The 24,519-nt window shown below is 41.5% G+C and overlaps 1 protein-coding gene across 3 annotated transcripts in view; it reads right to left on the bottom strand.

Moving 5' to 3' along the window:
• vps13b (vacuolar protein sorting 13 homolog B) overlaps nucleotides 1-24,519 on the bottom strand; it is a 379,425-nt gene that overhangs the window by 329,859 nt on the left and 25,047 nt on the right. For all 3 annotated transcript variants that reach the window (XM_030071613.1, XM_030071615.1, XM_030071614.1), the window contains 7 exons: nucleotides 20,815-20,982; nucleotides 19,808-19,989; nucleotides 17,472-17,646; nucleotides 9,894-10,174; nucleotides 6,786-6,881; nucleotides 5,204-5,326; nucleotides 4,401-4,538 (listed from right to left, as the gene is read on the bottom strand). In XM_030071613.1, coding sequence (XP_029927473.1) covers nucleotides 4,401-4,538; nucleotides 5,204-5,326; nucleotides 6,786-6,881; nucleotides 9,894-10,174; nucleotides 17,472-17,646; nucleotides 19,808-19,989; nucleotides 20,815-20,982 — 1,163 coding nt within the window. The remainder of the gene's footprint in view (nucleotides 1-4,400; nucleotides 4,539-5,203; nucleotides 5,327-6,785; nucleotides 6,882-9,893; nucleotides 10,175-17,471; nucleotides 17,647-19,807; nucleotides 19,990-20,814; nucleotides 20,983-24,519) is intronic.

The following is a 24,519-nucleotide window of genomic DNA, read 5'->3' on the forward strand; positions in this document are numbered from 1 at the left end:
CTGATAGCCTTTAAGAGAGGCAGCAACTAGGGTCATGACAGATGCAATGATGGGGTCAAATCACAGCCAAAGAGTTCTGTTACTGTGGGGTGATCTGCTTATGGATCAAATTATAAGTAACGCTGTTCTACTATTATTAGCTGTGTAGGCTAAATACAACAGACTCTTTAAGGCAGGGGTGTCCAATCATGTGCAATGGAGGGCCAAGAGGCTGTAGGTTTTCATTCGAAGTTAGTTCCCCCTTTCTGATACAAGGTGAAGTGATCAGTGAAGTCACGTGGTGGAGGTCTTGGTTGGAATGAAAACCTGCAACCTCTTGGCCCTCCATGGCACATGATTGGACACCCCTGCTTTAAGGGATCAAGACACCACTTCATATCAGCCAGCCAGAGACTCTTAACTTGTCTATACACTCCTGATCAAAATTTTAAGACCAGTTGAAAAATTGCAAGAATTTACATTTTGCACTGTTGGATCTTAAGAAGGTTCTAAATAGAGCCTCAAAATGCAAAAAGAAGAAATGGGAGTGAGACAAAAAAAAATTGAGTAAGCAATTTATTGCAAACAACCATTAAACTGAAATAGGCTGTTCATCAGCTGATCAAAAGTTTAAGACCACAGCCTTTAAAGGCCACAGCCTTTAAAAGCCCAAATCTTCGTAAAAATGTGGATTCAGTGTCATTCTCTGCCTCTCACAGTGTGCCACTGCTGCTGAGATTGGACGCAGTAAGACAGTCATTTTAAACTTCTTAAAAGATCCTGAAGGTTATGGAACAAAAAAGTCGAAGTGGTAGACCCAAAAAAAAAATTCAACACCCCTGAGCCAGAGGATCCAATTGGTTGTCCGTCAAGACACGGGACGATCTTCGGCCCAAATTAAGCTTGTCACTGGTGCCAACTGCAGTCCCATAAGCATCAGACGGCATCTGCGAGAGAAGGGTTTTAAGAACAAAAAACATCTTCAAAGGCCTCGTCTCCTTCAACGGTACAAAATTGCCCATTTGGAGTTTGCACGAGAGCACCAAATATGGGTCATTGAAAGGTGGAAGAAAGTTTTATTCTCTGATGAGAAAAAATTTAACCTTGACGGTCCTGATGGCTTCCAACGTTACTGGCATGACAAGGAGATCCCACCTGAGATGTTTTCTACACAGCACAGTGGAGGGGGCGCCATCATGATCTGAGGGGCTTTTTCCTTCAATGGAACAATGGAGCTTCAGGTTGTGCAGAGGCGTCAAACGGCAGCTGGCTATGTGGAGATGTTGCAGGGGGCATCCCTCATGACTGAAGGCCATCGTCTGTGTGGTAATGACTGGGTTTTTCAACAGGACAATGCTGCAGTTCACAATGCCCGCCTGACAAAGGACTTCTTCCAGAGAAATAACATCACTCTTTTGAACCATCCTGCGTGTTCCCCTGATCTAAATCCAATTAAGAACATTTGGGGTTGGATGGCAAGGGAACTTTACAAAACTGGACACCAGTTCCAGACAGTGGATGCCCTCCGTGAAGCCATCTTCACCACTTGGAGCACCATTCCCACTAGCCTCCTGGAAACACTACCATCAAGTATGCCGAAACAAATTTTTGAGGTGATTAACAAGAATGGCGCAGCTACTCATTACTGAGTCCTTTTTTGAAAATTTTATTTCTATTTTTAAACTTTTGATCAGCTGATGAACAGCCTATTTCAGTTTAATGGTTGTTTGCAATAAATTTCTTAATCATTTTTTTTTTTTTTTTGTCTCACTCCCATTTCTTCTTTTTGCATTTTGAGGCTCTACTTAGAACCTTCTTAAGATCCAACAGTGCAAAATGTAAATTCTTGCAATTTTTCAACTGGTCTTAAAATTTTGATCAGGAGTGTATTTGTGTGCTGTCAAACCTCACATTTTTCAGAGCTTAGGGAAATCATTCAAAATAATTTATGTGTTTGTTTATTGAGCAATGTGCAATTAATAAAATGAAGTGAATGTTCCCTGTTATTTTTGTTTTTGGACGCATGCCACTGGAAATACATATCTTATCTACCAAAAGGTAGGATTTACTGATCAGAAATCATAGCTGTCTCACTGGGATTATAGCTGTGTTTTGAAATACTTTTTAGCTGGCTATTCATAATATTGAAAGCCATTAAGGTGCTGCGGGACTGCAGTGATGACTGTAGGTTCCTCCAAAATAAGTCATTGCTGTTTTTTATGACGTTATTTGGTTATTTCCTCATTTACATCTTTTGCTTAAAAGAAAAAAAAACCTTGTTTTTCACATATGAATGTGTACTTCTTTGTCATTTTAGAACAATCTGAGTGTCCATGCATTTAAATGACATTACTCTTCATCATTTATTAGTAGGTTGAGAGCTACTGACCCAGCTCTGGTAAATGTTCAAAGGCTATCATCAGCCTGGTCTCTTATGCTACTTATGCTGAACATCAAACCTCTGGGAGAAAAGAGTGAGAATGAGTGAGTGAGCAGGAAAGAAATACAGAGAGAAAGAGAGGGAGAGAGACCCACACTCGCAACCACACCAACCTATCCATTTGGCCTCTAAACAGTGATTTCAATAGAGCTTATCAGCAAGACAGGTTAATGAGTAATGTTTATTAGGGTGCCTCTAATGGCACTGGCATGCTTTTGGATCAAAGCCACTGGCTAGTTTCAAAACTGCTAATGAATTGACACTAAGGCCTTTGACTTGGTCTTTCAAGTATGAATAGATGGATGGATGGATATCCAAACAGTTGCTTCACGGAGGGTCATGAACATTTCTGAGCAGAGTCAACACTAGAGCTGTGGTGGCTGATGAGGGGAGCTGAGGCTTATCAGTGATAATGGCTTTAACACTAGATAGCAGAAACATTCCTCTACTGCAACCAGCAGCTGGGGGTAGAACCCAGGATGACTACAATTACCTGTATGTGGTAGTGACTTAAAGCTATGATGAAAATCTTCAGACAAAGGCATTCCTGATCCTGGTTGAGAGATCATTCTTTGTGAGCTACAAGCTTTCCGACAAGCTAATACTCCCCATAAAGTTCCACTTCAAAATGTGGATTTAGCCATTGTTGTAGCTTATCCAGGATGGACTTGAAGATTTTTTAAATCAGACTGTAGTTTACTGACCCAGATAAAAAATAAATGTATAAAGTAATTTTCTGTTATTCTAGTTGTCTTTCTTGCTTTAAATATATCAAAACATGCTTTACCTGTAACTATCAATCATGTCTACACCTACGTTTTCCCTATGGTAAACAAGGAAGGTCACGCTGATCCTTACAGATTAGTAGCTCTGTATGCTGGACAGACCAAGAACTGCTAATGGTAGATAAGCCAGAGCCTGGCTTCCAAATAGCATCCAAGCATTAGGATTACCTTAGTTTCACCATAAATCATGGGTGAAAGATGACTTTACTGCTAAGATATTGCAGCACAGGATTCTGAGTTCATGTTTCTGGGTGTTAGTTTGACAAAAGCAGCCAAACACCAGTTTTTTGGAGTGGAGTTTTTTTTGTTTTTTTGTTGTTGTTTTTTTTATTATCTTGTCAGACGATCAGCAGTTAATATTGTAGTGTGTAAGGCCTAAAATACATGGCAATCGCTCAGAAATATTCAAATGTAACAAGGTTGATGATGGCAGAGTATTCTTCTTGCTGAACTTGAATGAGCAGTCAAAATTAGTTGCACCAATTTAGATGTCATCCTCTGTCATTAGCTTCAAACTGTCCACTGCCTTTGAGCCTAGTGGGCATTTTGAGTAGCTTGCATTCGTTAGTCAGACAATGCCCTGGCTTCCTCTGTGCTTTTCCTGCTGCTTCAGATCCTGCAGTGTGAACAACTGGCCAAAGGCAGAAAACTGATAAATTATGGGAAATGCTTTGTTTCCTGATGTTGATTTGATAATGCAAAGTTCAGTTAAAATATTTCCACTGAGCATTTGACTCATCTTGCTAGTAGATCAGCTAAGAGATGTTAGTCCAGAGGCAACAGAGTGAAACAATCATAGCTGTATTTTTCTTTTTTTTTAAAAAAAATGATAACCTCTTTCATCTTACTTTTAATGAATTATTAACAATAAACATTGGGTGGTAATTTCTCATTAGTGCATTAGTAATGGTTATGCAGTTACAGAATGTGTTAATCAGGGGGCTTCTAGACTAAAAATAGCATATTTGGTCATCATATTTGATGAGTTAAATATATACAGTATTTATATTATAAGTGGAAACACTATTCACATAATGCTTTCCCAAATACCGGTAAATGAGGAGCTACTACTAGTAGCTCCTCAGTTACAGGTAGCCAACTTCCAGAATAAAGAGTTTATTGCAATGTTTCAGTCATAGACCTTTTTCAAGCAAAAAAAAAAAAAAAAAAAAAAAAAAAAAAAAAATTATTGCAACCTTGTGGTTGGTGGCATCTAGGATGAACTCGGCCCTGACTCCGTTGTTCTCTGGACTGCGGTAGTCAAACAGGGAGTTGGTCAGGTAGGTCATTCCTTTGCTGCTAAGGCTCTCCCCACAGCTGAAGAATACAGCATCCTGCAGAAAATCAGACCAGGGGCCAAAAGGAACGGAGAGAAAGAGAAAAGAAACACAAACAGAGAAAGAAGAAGGCAGAAGAGAAGAAATGTAGAGAAATCTCAGATTCCACAAATTAAAAAAAAAAAAAACAGCAGCATAAATTTGAGAAAAGACCCACATTACATAATATACAAACATTGACAACATGACATACAAATGTAATGTTGTCCCCCATTATGTAATATAACAGAAGTCAATGCAGAATTAATAAAAAAAAAAAAAAAAAAAGGAATGAGTATGCGCTACTATTTGTTAGCCACCATTAGTCATGAATGCCAGCAAAATCAAATGTACATTCACCGTATGATATAGTAGTATATCACACAAACAGACAGTTGATGTGATCGGATGGTGAGACCGCTGTCGACACAATGAATGCAGACACGTATGTGTCTAACACAGAACATTATGGTGGACTGCAGAAGGCAGTTGAATCACACTCTTCCACAAACAAACCAGACCACATCTCTGCCTCCTTCTGAAAGCGGCTTTGGAGGCTGCAGGAGGTAAGGTTTAGGTGAAAGTGATCTCTTTCCTGGGTTTTTAGATTCTCTTTTAATCTTTCCCTCGAGTCTTTCCTCTCTTTTCTCATCTTTTCCTTGCGGTTTTTAGTCTGTCTTTACCTCTTCACGTCGGTTCATGTTCTCTTCAAAATCACGCACTCCCATGATGCCTTTCAGGCAGAGTGCCCGGCAACCCACAAAACCAATCTGACAGTCGAAGAAGGGCTCCCCCATCATCAGCACCTGGAAGAAAGAGGAGAGGGGCAGAGTTATATCACAGCTTTGATGCTCCCAGTTTTAGAGACACACCTCTCAGCAAAGAACAATGTGGAAACTGGAAAGTCTCTGGAATCTCTTGCTGTCAATGATGTAAGTAAGCAAAACAAGGGCTTGTACAATTAATATAATAAGAAGGCCATTAATTTGTTAGAATGAATAGTATTACCACTGGCTGAGCGACAAGAGAATTTAAGAAAAGGCATGAGGCCATTCATGAAGAAAAAATGAATAAAATGTTTTGAAGGAAAGTGCCAGAGATTCAGAAAGCCTTTCCTCTCCAAAGAGAACACCCAGAGTGTAATATGCCTTGGTGTAGTCAATATAAGCCCAGTAAAACTATAACAGTGCTATAATTCACAGAAATTAATTTGACCAAGTTACCTTTTTACATGCCAATAAAACATGAAATCTGAAATTAATGACAGTTTAAGACCCAATATATTGTTGACTTATCACAAATAAGGTTTCCCACCATGACCAGTTTGAGGCTACACTGGTTTGTGGTGTTGGTGAGGTTATAGACTCATTTTATTGGGATAAAACAGAGCAGGGGTCAGACAGTTAACACTTTCTCCTCTTCTCTTTGAGTCACGTGTGTGTGTGTGTGTGTGTGTGTGTGTGTGTGTGTGTGTGTGCGCACGCAGTAGCAGTGCAGCAGCCCCTGTAACCGCCAGCTAGGTGTGGTTCCCCTTAACTCACCGGGCCTTCACTTCACCCAGCAGACAACTAAACAGACAGCAATGCAATAAAACTTTACGTTTCACCACACAATAATTGCAATGCCTAGTTTTCCCTGTTTTACTAGTTATCCAGTTGCCTTTCACAGCTCTCAGTTTTGGTCCCAATTCAGACTGCTCTCTCTCTTCCAGCAAAAGCATAAATTACAGAAATTGGAATTGGAAATCTCTCAGAATTCTCACATCTGGCAGAAAGCTTAGGAGCAGAAAACCCCTTTCCTACTCCAACCAGGTAATCAGAGAATAAGGTATAAAAATATTTTCTACGCCGAGGGGGAAAGGCGGAAATGATCAGAGCTGGGTCCGATTCAGGCCTAAATTCCACTGTGTTCACCCAGGCCAGGGATTAGTGACCTGGAGAGGCTTTAAAAACGCACTTAGGGAGAGAATTAAGAAGAACCTCTGGCCACGATGTCTCTCCAAAACTGAATAACGAGGAGATAATAATAACAGCGGAAGATCAGAAAGAAGAACAGATAATTGAACTGAAAAATAAGATATGACAAAAATATGAGATGCTTTTAGCTCTGTTTTAGTCATGATGAAAGGCTGAGAAAGCAATTGCTGGGTCTTAATTTGATGTAATTTTTACCACAGCATACGTCATTATTAATGCCGCTTATAATCTACACAACCTTTCAAAAAACTTGCCAAAAACACGGTAACAGGGTAGATACAGGTCTTACCTCAATCGTGATTCCCTCTTGCTCCAGACATAGAACTTCTCTGGACTTCACCTTCTGAGGACTGTAGTAGCTGCTCTCTGACTGGGTCTCTGTCAGCTGAGAGACAGAATGACAGTAACACTTCATTTTCACCATGGTACAGTCAAGAATGATGTTACATATTCCTATAAAAGTCAAATAAATAAATAACACCCCAGTCATGGCTATTTAGCCCTTCAGCATGACGTTTGCTGAAAGAGATATCGGGGCAGAATAAGAACAGCATCAAAAGATACCGTAATGTTTTAGTTAGTATAAGCAATTGTCATCACACATTAAGTCCTACAAGTGAAATGCCACAACAAATGTCATAACCATGGATACTGCAGTCTTTCATAACTGTTTTATTTTATGTTATAGTTAGGCATTCACAACAATTCCGGACCCATATTTAAATAACATATTCAACAACTAAGTCAAAAACAATTACACAAATTGAGGAAAGGGTCCACTAAAATGAAATTTTGGAACAATCTGAGAAATGGAGAAAAAAGTATCACTTTTATCAAATGCCTCTTCAAGATGTTGTGAGAACACAAAGAAAATGTCAGTCAGAATCTGTTGACCACAACAAATGTCTAGTTATAATAATAATATGGATGTTGCAAAAATGTAACATCACAGACTTTGGATAGCATGTGTGTGTGTGCTTGGGTACTGACACAGACACATGATTGAGGGGATAAACAAAGCTATGTGAGTCCTTGGATGTGAAGGGTAATGAGGCCCTGGAGAACAATGTTTAAGCCCCTAAACAATAACATCCAAGAGAGAGAAGATGACATTTTGTAGATCAGAGACAAGATGCCAGCCCTTGGATGCACTGACTCTTGGTTGTTTTCTCTTCCAAGTCTGGAGGGGGGCCAGAGACATACATCAAACCACATGACAGCCACTCCTCTCTGATTCAAGAGGAGGCCCTCTCTAACGTTTTGGGGGACAACAACAACGGCCTGTTTAAAACACTCAGGATAGCAAACAGTATAGAGATAATATCAATGAGATGGTTTGTCAGGGCCTTCAGTTTGTGTGTGGAGGTAGAGCGAAAGAGAGATGGGGGTGAAAGGGGATGAGGGGTGTGATGATTTAGGCTTAGCCAATCTAAGAATTGCGGGTGCACTGCTGAACTGTGCAGCCCCAACCCATTCAACTTTAACACAGGAAGCAGGTGCAGGGTGAGAAGCAGCTGCGCCTTATTATCCCTCCTGATGGAGCGGCCTCTCTCACCCTTGCTCCCTTCCCCTCTTTCAATTCCGATAGTTTAATCCAGACACAACATGGCTGCCTTGGCGTAGCCTGGTGGGGCTCTTCTGACTGTACATGGGCCCAACACAACACAGTGGGTCAAGAAGACAGAGGAGCAATCAAGCACAGCGGCGACAACGCGAAAGCCTTAGCTATCCAGCAATGCATAGAGCTACTGCTGCAAGCTAGCTGCTCTTTTGTTGTTTGCGTACTTTAAAAGTCTGGGCATCAAAAACAAATCAAATGATGCTCTGTGAGGCATCTTGGAAAATACAAAAGCTTTGGATGTGAATACCTGGGTACTGCATCATGGATCTGACAAACAAGCTGAAAAAGATTATAAGAACACTTAAAATTTGCTTTTCTCTTTTTTTGAGGGGAGGTTGGGGGTGGGGGGGTGGGGGGGTCAAATGGTCAGCACTCAACTATGCATAATGTGTGTAAAAGTCCTACGAGTACACTGCCAAATTTTCTGATCAAACACAGCTAGGGAGTAATGCATCAGCAACTTACAAATACCTCTCTGATTTCACGTGCATGTCAAATTCAGGTTCATGCTGTGGTTGTTCAAAGACAAGAAATACCCCCAAACTAAATACTTCCGCATATGAGAGAGGAGAGAACATTTCCAACGCCATCCTTTCAGCTGTCTGCAATTACTCCAGATGAGAGGCAATTAATTGATTAAAAGAACTCAAACACTACAGGAACAATTTCAACATTATTAGAAAAGCACCAGGCTCCGTTTGGCCTGAGACATGCCCCCCTTTCACTGATCACACACACAGTCTGAGCACACACGCACACGCACACACACACACACACACACACACACACACACACACACACACACACACACACACACACACACACACACACACACACACACAGAGAAATGTGATCTGAGAAGGCTGAACCTGAGGGGAAACGCAGATGAATTCCAACTATTCTGAGTGAGCAGGCAGGATTAAAGTTTGGGATCCGTTTCTGAATAGTCATCATACCATGTATAATGTTTAAAACATTAACGTGACCCGAGACGCCAGTTAGCGGTTACACTACACTCCCCTGTACCGCACACAGAGACAAAGAGGATTGAGACTTCCTGAGGATCAAGCGTTTCTTTTAAGACTCAAACTGAAAATTACCAGAAAAAAAAAAAAACGATGTAGGGGTGGGGTGGGCAGTGGGGGTGCATAAAAACAACACTAATGTCAGTAAAGGAAAAAAAAATCATAATTGTTAACATAACTATATCTTAAATCTTGAAATTCAATGCCTCACATTATCTGCAAGAATTTCCAAAGAATTTCCTAACCTCCTGTACCAGTCCCTATACTAATTTGTCCTCCGTTCCATGTAGTGCATACATTAAAAACATCCCTACTTATATCTTCAAACATATACATTAAAAACATCCATATTTATATCTTCAAACATATCCAGTTATATTTTTGCAACATGTAAAATATTTTTGTAACTACTATGCATATTGTGGTTGATTTAATATAGACTTTTTTTTTCCAAAAGTGATGATTAAGGACATATTAAAATCCTGCATGTAATTTATTTATTCATTTATTATGAATGTATTGCAACACACTTGCAGGTATAAACATGACCAGGAAATAAGAGTATTTTATTTACCCGTGGATAGCCATGCATTTTATATATTTAATATTTTCACTTGTTTTCCAAGTACATGAAACACTTTACACATGGAAGAAAAGATCAGCTGCCAATGGCATTAACAAACATGATGAAGATTTCTGCAAGAGCCTGAAAATATTTACTGATGGTATTTGCTTGTTATTTCTGCACTACCTTAAAGGTCACAGAGGCCTTGGTGCAGTAAAAGCCTATGGAGACGATGGGGTCTTTGGGGGTGTGTTGTTGGGGGTTATTGGGGCCACCTCCTGACTCTCTCTGCTGGTAAAGGCCTTCCTCTCCCTCCTCCTCCTCTGTTCCTACAATGGCTGGGACAAAGGACCAGGCCCAGGACACCCAGCCCTGGTCTGCCTCCTCTGTCCCTCCAGCCTGCATGTAGAGGTCTGGGTTGGGGTACTGTCTGGTCAGCCCCTGGTTCTCCACATCCACATCTATACCTGGAAGGGAACAGTATGCAGCACAAGTAATTACAGGGCAACATGAACATTTTCAAATCAGTTTTTGTTGATGATGGGAAAAAACGATATAAAACAGTCAGGATTATGTCTGCAAGACTCAAATATAATTAAAAGTGTATACTGTGAAAATATTTATTTCAAAAGTGTCATCACAACCAGCTACTAAAGTTAAATTAGTAGGAATTGCTAAAGTTCAACAATAATTCTCATAAATACTGGCACTGCTGATTCTAATACTTCTAGAACTTAATGTCATTAAGTAAATCACGTTGAAAAAAAAAAAACAGGAGTGTAAGGTTCTTGTGCAAAAACAGCTGTGTTACATCTTTACACAAGAGTTGATGTACAATACAGTACATTTCCTTTCCTTTACTTTATTGATCCCCCTGGGGATCAATAAAGTATTCTGATTCTGATTACTCTGATATGGTTGTCTCCAGTCATAGAGACAACAGTCAAAACTTTACAGTTTGCACAGCACTCATGATAACTTTCTGAATGCTTTGTATCCCACACATATGATACACTTGGGCATCCCACCCAGGCATATTAATGGCTGCCCAAGTATAATTTGACCCATTTAGGGTTTCCCATTAATGCCACAGTTCAACATCACCCCTGCCCCCCTTCATGGTCACCATCACCATGCAACCAGCATTTTGTTTGCAAAAAAACAGACACAGTCTTAAAATGTTATTAGAAGCCCTGGGAACCAAAGTCAGGACCTTCATGGTACCTTAAACGCCTCACTACTACAGAGTATTGGACAAATGGAAATGTCATTTGATTTGCTGGTTTCAATCATTTCGATACATCAATAACAAGCTGCCTTCAAACTCAGCTTGCCTACCATTGTGACAATGGAATCGCAGGTGAAAAAAATCCAAATCCAAAACACACAGTTGATGAAGTCTGAAATCTGATGAAGTCAACAGAGCAAACATATACAGGGAAAGAGATTGACAGAAAGACGCTTAAATACAGTGGTGAATTAACTACAATTAAAATTGTGAAATAAGAAATACTAGAAATAGGGTAAAGTATTCTTTAAAATAATTTCAATAAACAATTTATCCCCGAGCCCCACCATACACAGTTAAAGTGTTATTCTGTGCAGTTTTACACATCTCCAATTCAAATTAAATAATAGAATTTTGTAGATTTTTAAACTTTGTTCTCATGAGAGGAGTTTTCAGTTTTCGCTATGAGATTTGTTAACCCCTCTATAATGTGATGTACATTTTTGAGACTTTTTTTAAAGCCTCTTCAGTGGTCCACCAAGGTAAAGCCTATGTTTGGGAAACACTGCTCTCTTTTATTTTATTCTTAGAATTGGTTTAGGGGAACAAATTAGACTGACAAAGAGAATACTCTTGATTATGTGTCAGTCTGTGCCCACTGTAGCTCACTAAATTAAAATGCCTTCCGGCTAGTTTAATACAAGCAAGTTGCTTCAGCTGTCAACTGAACATACAAAAACACTGTAGGCCAAGGCAGTTTCACAGTAGCTGCTGCCAATACTCCAGCATGCAGGTGTGCGAGTGCATGTGTGTTGTGTGAACTCTGCGTGGGTGTGGGTGTGTATACAGTATATGTGCTCTGAGTATTCATCTGTATGTGTGAGCCAGTGTGTGCGTCTGTGTGCACATCTGTGCTGCTCCGTGTGTGTTTGAGGAAGTCCGTTCCACTGGAGGCCAGAGGGCACAGCCTGTCAGCCAGCATCCTGACAGAGGAGAGCCTTGGCTGGGCCCAGCGGATCACTGTGGTCAGGGCTGTCCCAGCTGGACCCGGCAGCACAGGCCTCAGACACCACAGCCAGGAACACAACAAGGCTGGGCACAGGGAGGGGAAAGAAACTGGGCCTTAGTTTTTTTTTTTTTTTTTTTTTTAACCAGCCAAGGGACTAAAATGGAGGTGAAAAGTACGATGGACAACTCTAGACTTATAGCACAGGCCAAGGCTGGTGATAAGTGCAGGAGGATGTTAGGAGTGGTTTAACCTGGAACTGTCAGACAGGTTGGAGAAAGTGGACAGAAGATGGAGGCGGGTGATTAGTCACACCTCAGGCACTTGGAATAGAGGGCGAGAGGTTATCTAGGACACTGCCCACTACTATGGGGCAGGCCTTGCACCAAGTCAAGAGAGTAAGATGAAAGTGGATTGAGGCTAGGGGATGTTGCGTGGACATTGCTATGCACCTGGGCTCAGATCAGGGTCAGGCCTGGACCACATGGAATGACTGGAAAACACAGGGCGGGGGTTTAAAGATAAATAGGAAGCTAGAAGCTGTCTCCAAGTCAGTCCCCATGTACGTGCCAGAAAACTGTAAGGAAAACGCAGGAGGCTAATGTGAGTGTGTTGTGGACTACCAGTGGGATCAGAGTCAGTCAGTAGGTGGGCACACATTGGTGGATTGGGGACCAACTGACAGCAGAGGTGTGGTAAAGGCATCTGACTGTTGTCTCTCCCCTCTTTCTCCTCTGTCTCTCTGCAACACTCCCAAGGGGCAGGAGGGGAGGGGGGTCACACATTCCCTAAACCACCCCCCACCACTCCCATCCCTCATCCCGACCTCTGAACTCATCCCATCGTGTCTGTTTCCATGCGCGCCGGGAGAGGGGAAGCTGATGTCAATACGCAAGAATGTGTAATCCCATTCCTCGTGGCCCCACGTCCTCGGCAAGAAAACAATATCGTCCGTGAGGTCACAGCTGAGGAATCCCAGAGGCTTAGGCGGTGAAAATTATGACATATTTTAATTAAATCTTTCACTTTGCGAATTGGCAGTTGGAAATCCCATGTTATGGCTTTTTCTCTTTTTTCCCCCCTGTATCCCTGTCCGATTATATTGCTCATTTCTCTTTTAGGGTTTTTTTGTGTTCTCGCTCCTTGGAAGCCTTTGAGGTGTCAGGTCAACACGTTAAGCTCTTTCATTTCACGTCACAGCCTGCTGAATTCTAGTTTTGAATTTGCAGGGTAATCAAAATAAAAGCGTAATTATAAATCAAGTGATCAAAACTGGCCAGCTTAAGGGGACTTTGAAGTGTTAATCCCAAGTAGTGAGTGAAAAATTCCCAGAGACTGATGTGGGCCAGCCAAAAAGTACGCCACAGTAACACTGTGAGGGTGAGCATTGTGACCACACAGGTGTGAAAAAGCCCCACTACCATTTTCTGATTAGCCATCACAGCAATCAAAGCCTTTTACAATGCCCTCTGTGACTGGAACTTATTAATGGGCAACTTCACACTTTACAATCACAGTACTACAACACAGTGCTACAGCCTGAGATATATCTATGAGCCTTGGCAGAGTTCAGGTACAAACTGAGTGTCAGTAAGCCTGTCAGTCAGAGGACCAAGGTCTCTCCAGGCAGTGGTGTGTGTGTGAAACAGCGGGCAGCTCAGTAAGTGAGCAACTGAGTGGCATTGTGGGAGAGTGGGAGAGGGAGTGAAAGTAAGAGACAGAAAGAGAGAGAGCGGGGAATAAGAGAAGGCAGTGCTCTCTCAGGCCAGTAGATGTCCCTCCATGTTTATAGAGGGAGAGGTGGGCCGGCTACCTGACCCTTAAGCAAAGGCTACTCTACTCTCCTCTCCATGTATCTGCTGGATGTGCATGGGTATGTTTGTGCATGTGTTCATGCACATGCATAGGTTCAACATGACGCACATTCAGATCCCCTCAATATGTTTCATATATCTCATATGTACACAAATACACACACCAAAATGTTAATGCAAACTTACAGGGTGCTTTGTGACATGAGGAAAATGGATGATTACACAAGCATACTCAAAAGCATAAGCACACACACACATACACACACACTTCTCACCCTTTCACCTACTCACAGATCTCACAGATCATCTGTCTATTCACCACGTCCTCCCAGGTAACTCACACACATACACTCATGAGGAGGCCCGTTCACTTTGATATAAAAGATTAGAACACATACCAACATGTGCTTCACATATCGTTTCACTATAACACTACCAGCCTGACATTAATATCAAAATGTTTTAAAATCCATTTTAACAGTCATGGCAAGAGAATATAACATAACCCTCTGCTACACTAAAAGCTGTTCCATCCACACCAGACTTATGAACTCAATGGCCTCCTCCTTTTCTTCACACCAATATCAAAAACTAAAAAGATGATTAAAAAGAGGTCCAGTCACGTCACCAGGCAAGCATAAGGGAGCCACATGACGCTTATGTTGGGAAGATAGATAGATAATGAGGGGATACCTAATTTCCTCTCTGGTTCAATAAAGTATTTCTGAATTCTGATTTATGATAGCCTCTAGCCTCTAGCTGATACACGTGTGATGGTCCCTTCCATTCACTCGGCCTCTGACAGCATAGAGGGTAAGCTGATTTTCAAAGCAAATACGGCTTCTCTCTCATCACAAAAAAACAAAAAATGCACACATACTCTAAGTATGAAAACTTACAAAGTGTGCAATCACACACACTCATGCAAATACATCCACGGCCACAGGCCTACCCTTATACAAACGGAGCATCAAAAACAAGTACAAACAAAGGCACAAAAACACATACAATTGTGGGCACATATTCACACACACACATGCTCGCATACATGCTGTAAGTAGACACATGCGCACACACACACACCCTGCCACACTTCTGCAGCCACAGGCCTCTGCTCCTAATTCTTCTCATACTTGTTGAAACCGTACAGCTTTCTCTGCCGTGACCAGCTGGTCCATTCAAGCATGTTAGTCATCTATGTTTCCAACCGCTGAAATTTTTACAGTGTTTCATAGACTTCATTGAATTTCAGACAGAGAGAAACTAGCCGTCTAATCCCAACCAAGAGATTGCTTTGGTTAGTGACACACAAGTATCCCACACAGTTCACCTATTAGGGCTATTCATTAATGAGACATTGGCTCCTACCTAAAAGAGAGCGATTCAAACAAACAACACACATTCACAGTGATTCACAGGCAAATAAACACATTACAAGGCTTTTTCCACTTCGTTAATTGAAAAAAGAAAAACACCTTCACATGGGGGAAAATTAATATTCCCTTTGAAAATGTTCAAGGAAGAACCGCATTCAATTAAAAGTCACGGCTTATTAATACAGCCCCGAGTGGAGCCAGACTGAATCCATTACTCCAGGCTCACTCTCTTATTCACATATAACCCCCCCACCAAATACACACACACACACACACACACACACACTTTTTAAGTCACACACAAACATTAGCCTTCATTCTGTTCCAACAGTGTCAGTTACTAAAGGCAGCTCACAGCAAGACTGAAAGACACACACACACACACACACACACACACACACACAAAGGGCAATGAAGCCAGAATATACAGTAGAAACTCAGCACCAGCAGCCTATGGGAAATCAAATGAATGTGATGAAGTACTATGTAAAATGCTGGGATCATATTCCAGCAATCATGTGACAATGATTGTTTCCTACAAACTACAACCCCCTAAAAATAAATGTGCATGTAAGCCAAGTCAGTCACCATAAGCATCAACATGGCTGAATGACAGTACTCCAATCCCATCGGTGATAATGGCTTGTTGAGAGAAATACATTATATTTACTTATCATAAATCACAAATCATTTGAGCCATTATTCTGCTACTTGTACCAAAAAAAATCAGCTTTACTCCTTAAGTCTGAAATAAATACATTGAAAACCTTAAGTTATGAACAAGAACCCTACCCTACCCCAACACCCACACACACAAACATATACACACACGCACACACACAGAGACACACACACAGACAGACACACACACAGACACACACACACACACACACACACACACACACCTGCCCCCCCCCCCCCCCCCCTCCTGCTCCTTCGCTCTGTCGATTACTTCCAGCATAACAAGATCTGGGGGTGCTCAGATTCCAAGAGCTGGTCCCCTCTTGTATATTTTTGTGATGGGATACTAATTCATTCTCAGAGGCTCCGCATAGCAGTAGCATGACACCGACTCTTACATCTGGCATTGGACACAGAACTGGAAGCCGTGCCAACTTGCAGTAAAAGTTCCAGGCCAACAGTCAGGGAGTGAGTTAGAGAGAGTGAGCGAACGGCCTGTATCATATTGGGCTTCCTGCTTCCCCTCTGCCCACCACTTCCCCTCCTCCATAATTCGCTCCTGGTGCTACAGAGGCTGACTTAGCCTGGTGGGACCTAGGGCTTAATCCTATTCTGTTTGGCTGGGATGAAAATGAATGGTTGAAGAGCTGTGAGATGAGTGTAGAGGAAAAGATTTTTTTCTTCTTATTGCAAGATATGGCTATTAAAAGTATAGAAGTCTAAGTTTGTTTGTCTGTGTGTGTTCGTGTGTGTGTGCATGTGTGAGTTTATCTTTACCTCATGGTTTGAAGCTGTCTATTCTGCATGCAGGTGTGCATACACTGAATGCAAGCCTATGTGCAACTGTGCACTTTGTGGAGGCCCAAATACTGTGTATATGGTTATGCATAAGTGCAGCTTCAATCAAAAAGACTGAAACAGAGCTAGGTTTCATTCATCTGATAGTTTTTTGTTTCTTCCATTCATTTTCCCCTCTCCTGCCTCTCCAGCACCCAGATGGAGGGGATCAGGCCTGACGACAACAGTCTGTGTCGAGTTACACGCTCCGGCTTTTGTTTGTGGAAAAAGCAGGAGGAGCGCACACCATGGTCAAAGTGATGTTCAATGTCCCATTTAGGAACAACAACAGCATGTGGACAGACAGAGCCGCCACACAGAGCAAGGCAACATGCACAGTGCCATAAGATGAGAACGCTGTGTGAGGAAAGAAGTCAAAGCTTTCAGCATGTTCCAATGGCTCATTAACCACTTAAGAGCTTTTGACCATGTTTGTAAATTTTGTCTACGAAATATGAGTGCGGGTGCAACCATACTGACACACAAATGCTGTACTCAGTCTGGGACAAAAGCAAACTCAACAAATCGACTGACAGTGTTTGAATCAATGGGCTATTCCCTCATGCAAACATCTTTTATGCAACAGTTGATTATCCACAGAAACACACTTTTTGGTGCTGAATTGCAGCCCCAGTGATTTGAATATTGCACATGTCCATATTGTGATTTTTATAATATTTTGATTATTTGTTCAGCCCTAGTTTCAAAAAACAATTTTTCGACTTTAGTTGAAATATCAGATGGTATCAATGGGTCCAGCACAACAGAGACAAAAGTGAGAGACACATATTTCAATGGCCTCCACAACAGACCCCCACTCACCAGGTAAATTTGCCACAGCCTCCCTGACATGCCCACTGCCCTCCTCTCCCTCACCCTCTTTGTGCCCCCCAATCTCTCCATAATAAAGGGCAATAATCAGCTCTAAGATGCGGATGAACATGGGCAGCTGCTGGTCAGTAATGGACAACTTCAGGCTTTCCACCATGGTCTGGATCTGAAGAAAAACAAAGGAGGATAAAGAATGTGAGAGGTTTGAAATTTGAAATGTGATTTGTTAAACTATAGGTTGGGACACAAAATGGGCTGCAGGCCCAACCACTTCTAGTGCCCCTCTACATAGCATGAATAATAAAATTCCATGGACAAGACTAAGGCTGCCTTAGACACTGTGAGAACTTCAAGGGATTCCCTTTTGGCTTCCCTTTTGGATGTTTGGTGTTCCATGTGGGAGATGCAATTTCAAACCCTGTTGAACAAAGTATATGGTGATGTACAACTACAAGCCGCAAACCATGATCGGAATCTGAATAGATATATAGCAACAGTAGTAAGAGGGGAGTATGCATATGCCAAAAAACAGAAAAAAGAGCACAATGTGGGGATAAAAAGAAGCCAAACCAAAAAGACAAAAAAAAAAAAAAAAAAAACCTAAATAATATTCAGTATTTAATGCAAAGCCATGCACTTTATTACTTATACCAGCTCAATGACATTTCACATAAGCACAGGGTTTTGCATTATGTTTATGTTTTTTCTTCTGAATCAGAAGAAAAAGATTCAGTGACAATATGCTATAAATGACAATGTAAGACAGTATAAGGCAGTATAAAATATCTGTCTTCAATCTAATGTTGTTCTTTGCTGTTGTAATTGCTTGACCTGCTTTAACATGGGGGCAGTTAAATGTGGAAAATCTTTGATGTGAATTGCATATTGTTCTGTTGCTGGGCTGACTGCATGACAGGCTTATTTTAACTCACTGCCCCACAAAATTTGTGACTGGCTATATATAAACGGGAACGAGTCCCTTCAGTTTTAATTTTGCCCATTGAGAAAAACAGTTAATAGATCAGTGGGACTGAAATACACCCACACTGCAGCAACCAAGAGGTGGCAATGGAAACAAACAATTTTGAAATGACTGTGCAGAAATGCAGTACATAAACATATAAACCACAGACCATAAAACCTAAACAAAAAAACGTAATGTCTACGATTTTTCTCCTTATTGTGAAAGCACTTTGGAGCTGTGGCTAAACAAAAAGAAACAATCAACTTTGTGGCTGGGATAGGTTCGAAAAGCACAAAATATTCCTCATTTGTAATTTCACAGGGATGAAAAGGCATCTATAAAATAATTAACATGTTATTCTTGTTGTCAGGGATAGTTTACATTTTGGTAGATAAACAAGTCTCTTCTAAATCAAAGAACAAGAGAGCCAAGACTGTAATGTGTGATGCTATACAAACACCTTCTGGAGCTGCCCCACTGACAATGAGTACAAAAATGACTCTGGAAAATGTGACAGTACTGCATGACAGGCTTAGAGGGACCTTTTCCACTCAAAACTGTTAACACTGTTTTGAAATTAAGCTCATCAGAGATTTATACTCCAACAAACATTTAAAGAGTTCACATAAACTCTTCACAAACACCTCACACAAATACTGTAGCCAGTGAAGCAGCCCAGAAAGTGTTGCCTCATGACATTACAGATGCAGTTCTCTAGACTCGGTTCACTCAATTATAGCATCACTTGTTCTTATTAACAAATATTGACTCAACTGTCAGACATCATAGAAATGTCATCTTCTGCTCTGGGGTGGCTCTTTCCAGCATACCACATTGGAGCATGGTACCATATTTAAAACCAGTCAACTTAAAGTAGCTGACAAAGCAATTATAGGGCAGTCAAATCTCTCTGGGGAGTACTGAGACAAAACCAAATCCTGATGGTACTGCAGTGACGCATTACATTATCTGCAGCATTATCTTTCATTTCAGTCCAGGAAATAAGAATTTCCCAGAACAAAATGTTCTTCCACACATATCTAAAAATGATACTGCTCTGAAACAATGGGAGTGAAATTAGTCATTATCCTGCTATTGGTTTAAGCAGCTAACCTACCACTAGGAGGTCAGACCTTCCATTAACACAACGGTATCAATGCTCTCGCAGCTATGGCAGTTTTAGACTTCCCCATAACCACATGCGTGACACTTTAGGAAAAGGGCACAATCAAATAAAATTATTAACTTTTATTAACTTTGCCTCTCTGTTTATGCCACGTTTTTGCCTCACTCTTTGCAACACCAACACATGAAATCCTCTCCAACTCTGTCTCCCACTTTGGAAAGTTTAACAGCTGCTCACTTTGATGACGGATGGGATCTTGGAGTTCATGTTGTCGTAGGTGAAGTGAAGACGGGTTCTGAAGGAGCATTTATATAGCAGTGGGTCCTGGTAAAACTCGATCTTGCCGCTAGCGTTCCGCTTGTCCAAGCACACTGTGCAGTCAGCAAAGTTGATCACTTTCCTCAGGACCAGCTCTGGGGCTGGAGAGGGATGGGAGAGGACAGAATGAACACAGATTAACTCATACACAACACACACATAGCTGGTATACACTTACACTGTGTTTGGCACTAACCCACTTGTCCAGACGTGTGCATTTATGTGCATGCATAAATGTAAGTGTACATAATGTTAGCGTGAGTGTACAGACACATACACACACTCAAACAGCCTGTTAGAAATAAGAGCAAGTCATGGCAATAAATCCCCATTATCTCTTCTCCGTCAAACCTAGGAAACCAGGAGATGACACTCTGCAGACACCACAGGGCTCTTACATAGTGTGGCATTTACAAGAGGCTCAACTAAGCGGTCGTGTGTGAGTATGTCTGTGTTTTGGGAGCTATCTGGTAGAATCAGTTACAATGTTTTTCAATTTCCACTAACTCACACGTCCATCATACACTGATAACAGTACTCATGATTACTTGAATAATTTCATTATTCACACCGTTCCAGTATGTATTGTTATGACCTCTGCTTAGTTAACTGGTTTGTAAGTAGGCCCATTTGACTGAGGCTTTCCACACTGTTAACAACGGTTGAAAATGACCACTTCATGGACTTAGTTTGTGATGGCATGACGAAGCAGCTCTGTTTTTGTTTTTTTAGTTATGATTCCAGCTCAGGTTTAAAGAAGTAATGCTCCAACCACCAATTTTATGAATTTTAGCAAAAGGCAAAATTTAAAGTGGTCTTATGTTTTTGTTTGAGCCTAGTTTGACCTAAGAATTTTAAACACCTCTTGTGTAGGTTCTGGTCTCAGTTAATTGAAATATCAGGGAGTATAAGAGGCCACTGCTCACCAGTTATGTCCATGAAGGCCCTCTCCCATATATCGTCTACAGTGTAGCACTCTGCTGAGGTGATGTTGACCGACAGCACAATGTCATCCTCCACGTATTTCAGGATCAGGTTGTTCACCACAATGTTCACGTTGTTCACTACTCGCCTGATGAGACTCTGCACATAGCCTGCATACAAACACACACAAGCATGGACAAAAAGGAGAGGAGGACATATATTAGCCACATGCTAATTTAGTGCTGATACACAGTAAAAGAGTGAAATCCTGAACTACATTCCCTGAAAGCCTAGGCTCAGTACCACTGACCCCTGCCATCCTCATGGTCTCGTAAATAAACGGAAGGCCTGACATGTTATTTTTCGCCACGGTCTATCCCTTGGACATGAGCAGTGAAAAGAGCTAAATATCCATAAGAAAACATTTTTACTCCTCACCCGGCCTGAGCAGTGCTACAAATCTTGGGAAAATTTATGGATCTCTGAAGGGCTCCCCTCTCCTCTCAGATGTGGAGTCCTGTTTAACCCCAAACTATGCACACGCTGCCTCAGACATATCCCCCCAAAACCCACTCAGGAGCCTGCATACTCTCTTAAATATAGTCAAGCTCCATGGCACACACACCACACACCACACACCACACACACACACACACACACACACACACACACACACACACTCAGAGCACTTATTACATGTTTACATGGGATGGGAGAGAGAGTTATAGATGGCACAATGAAACTTTGGCCTTAGGAATGCCAGGAATCCAAATAAATGATCTATCCTGGCAAGCTGATGACAAGGAAAAACAAATAATTGGGCAACAAGTGTTGAAAAACTTTCATTATACATTCACTTGATAGTGTGATAGCTGGATATGTTTACATCATTATTGACTCTCGATAAAAAGCCAATAAAGAAACATTTCATCGGAATCTGAATGTCTTGGTGGATATGAAAAGAATGGGAAATCAGTGGAAAAGAGAGATTTTGATATTTTGTGGTGATTGAGAGTGGTGGCTAATTAAAATCGATTTTGTAATGATGGAGAGAACAGAATAGAGAAGACGATTGTGTGTTGAGGGTGCATGGGTGGGTGTGGGGGCTTTTGTGGTGTTGGAAAGAGAGGAGGGAGATGGACTAAAGAAAGAGCGAGAAGAAGAGAATGAGCAGTCCCATAGATTGGGTTTCAGCAGAGCTGGGGGAGCCATCCTGCTGTGTTACCAGTACCTCCTAATGGCCATAGTGACGCCCAGAAACAGAAGCTTCGCAGGAAAAACATACATGGTAAGGTCATTACTCAACAAAGTAAGAAAGAACTTAAAATATTACAGACAGGGGAGTTTCGTCCATAAAATATGAAAATATACAGCAATAAATCCTCCTAACCACAGGACCAATGGCATTATTCATTCCTCCCATATACTGTTAAACACAGTCGCTCTGAGTTAAAAAATATAAACCTTTAATGCTTTTCCCTTATTTTCCAAACCAAATGTTTGTCTTCCTGTATCTACATGCCTGGCTCAGGGCATAACAGAGCCGATAATTAGGCAGAACTAAATGGTGCTGTTGATGAAAATATTTATATGAACTGGTTAGCTGTTCTGCCACTTGTACACATGCCTGACTGCATATTAGCATAATCCAATTGACAAAATTCTCCTTCGTTTGCTGCCTGACCAAACAGAGTGGCAGGAAGCAAGGATGACATAATATAAACTCAACTCAAACAACGATGTGTGTTCATGACATCTGTGCATGGCCTTGCATGCATGCATATGCTTGACTAAGTGTATGTGCCTGGCTGTTTGCTTGCACTCTTGAATGCAGCTGTGTGCGCGCACATGCGTGCGCGCGTGCATGGTTCTGGGGTCAGTCTGAAAGTGGCTGTCGCACCTGCAGCCCGGGCAGTAAAACCAGCGCTTTACCCCCTGCTACTCCCCTCTCTGGATCTAATTTACCCATGTCAGGGCCCTTTCTCTTTCTCTGTTGCACTCTCTAACTCTTGCTACAGCTCTCCTCGCCTCGCACCCAGTCCGGGGCCCCCGTCCGTCTCTCCGTGAGCCATCATGCCGCTCTGAACTTCTGTAAACAATTGACACAGCCAGCACCTGTGCTGCGGCCCACAGGGAAGGAGCCCACTTAAAACTGTTCAACCATAAAATGACTGGAAAAACCAACTCCTTTATGTGATCTCAGCACAAGCCAAGTACTCTCTTCTGTGCAATACAGGAAAGAAACACTATACTGTCCATGTTCACCCTTTTTCCTGTATATGGAAAGTATTAGCAGCTATTAGCCGTCCCAATTATTAGCCATTGAGAAAAAGATTGACAAGTCCATCAGACAATAAATATACTGTATGGTAGTCCTGCAGTGTTCTAAAACATAATTATTACAGTTAGCACTGTAGCCTAGACCTTATTAAAAAAGAATGCATGGCTACTGTAGGATTACAGCATATTTCAAGTGCAGAATATAATTCCCAGAACTGTATAAATCCCTATTTACATGTCCTAAGGATCTTTTATTTGACCTCCAGGAGCAGAAAGATACAATATCCTAGTTTTCCAGAGGGCAAAACATGAGTTAGTCCTCACATTAAAACATGGCTGGCCAGACCTGAACAGCTGATACAGCCTCGTCCTGCAGGTCCTTTTTCTCCTGATTCAAAGTTAATTGCAGATTACATTTTTTCTGCTTCTAGGCTCATCAAGACAGACACACACAGCATCTCATAGAGTTTCACGCGGGTGGGCCCGCCTGGCAAGAGCTAAGGGAAAAGAGGGAGACTCTTCAGAGCTTTAATAGCAGACCACTCTCTAAGATTTGTGAAAAGATAGAAGTGTGTATTCTGCAGTGCTGCCTCAATCCTACTGTTACCTTCAGCAAGAGAAGTAGACTCAGATCAAGCGATTCCCTGCTGATCTATCTCTTCAGGCAGACTATCTAGTCTTTTAGGGAACGGGAAAAATCACTGTCCACTGGAGCACAAGGACTAACTTATAGCCTTTATTTAGTGCAGCGAGACATACACTATGCCTTCATCAGCTAATCAATCACAAAACATCAATTCTCTGAAAAAGATGCAGTGCACGGCAAAATGTTAGTTACTGTGTCTTTGTACTAAATAAAGGCTATAAATTAGTCTGTGTACAGTGGACTCTTGTTTTTCAAATGACCTCAGATTTTTGTGTTTGTGTGTGGCTCAACTGGACAAAATATTGCTAGTTTTTGATTATTATACAGTTGTTATCACATAATGTTACCCTTAGGATGAACCCTTGAGCCTCCCATAATACAACACAGCATGCGAACCCAACCAAGCGTGGTACAGCAGGTCTCCAGTGCACAGTGGAGAAAGCACCAGCCTTTACCAGTACAGGCTATTCTCCATCCATATAAGTAGTATTTACCAGTAATACCATAACAGCTCCTGTATTTATTTTTTAAGCAGAGGCCCCAGTACCAGGACAGCAGCAGCACTAGTGCAAGGATTTATCACTGGAGAGTAAAAATCTCAATCTCCCCCAGTCACACACATACTTGCAGAGCATGCATGCAAGCACAATGCTTGTGCAGACAGAAAAAAGCACAAACATTCACATAAAACCATCATAGTCTTACAGATAATGAATGTATACATAATGCATAAATGCATGTACACACGAGTGCATGCACATAAACAACTGTATGCACATGC

The sequence above is a fragment of the Myripristis murdjan genome, chromosome 16, assembly GCF_902150065.1.
Source record: "Myripristis murdjan chromosome 16, fMyrMur1.1, whole genome shotgun sequence".
Taxonomy (NCBI): Eukaryota; Metazoa; Chordata; class Actinopteri; order Holocentriformes; family Holocentridae; genus Myripristis; species Myripristis murdjan.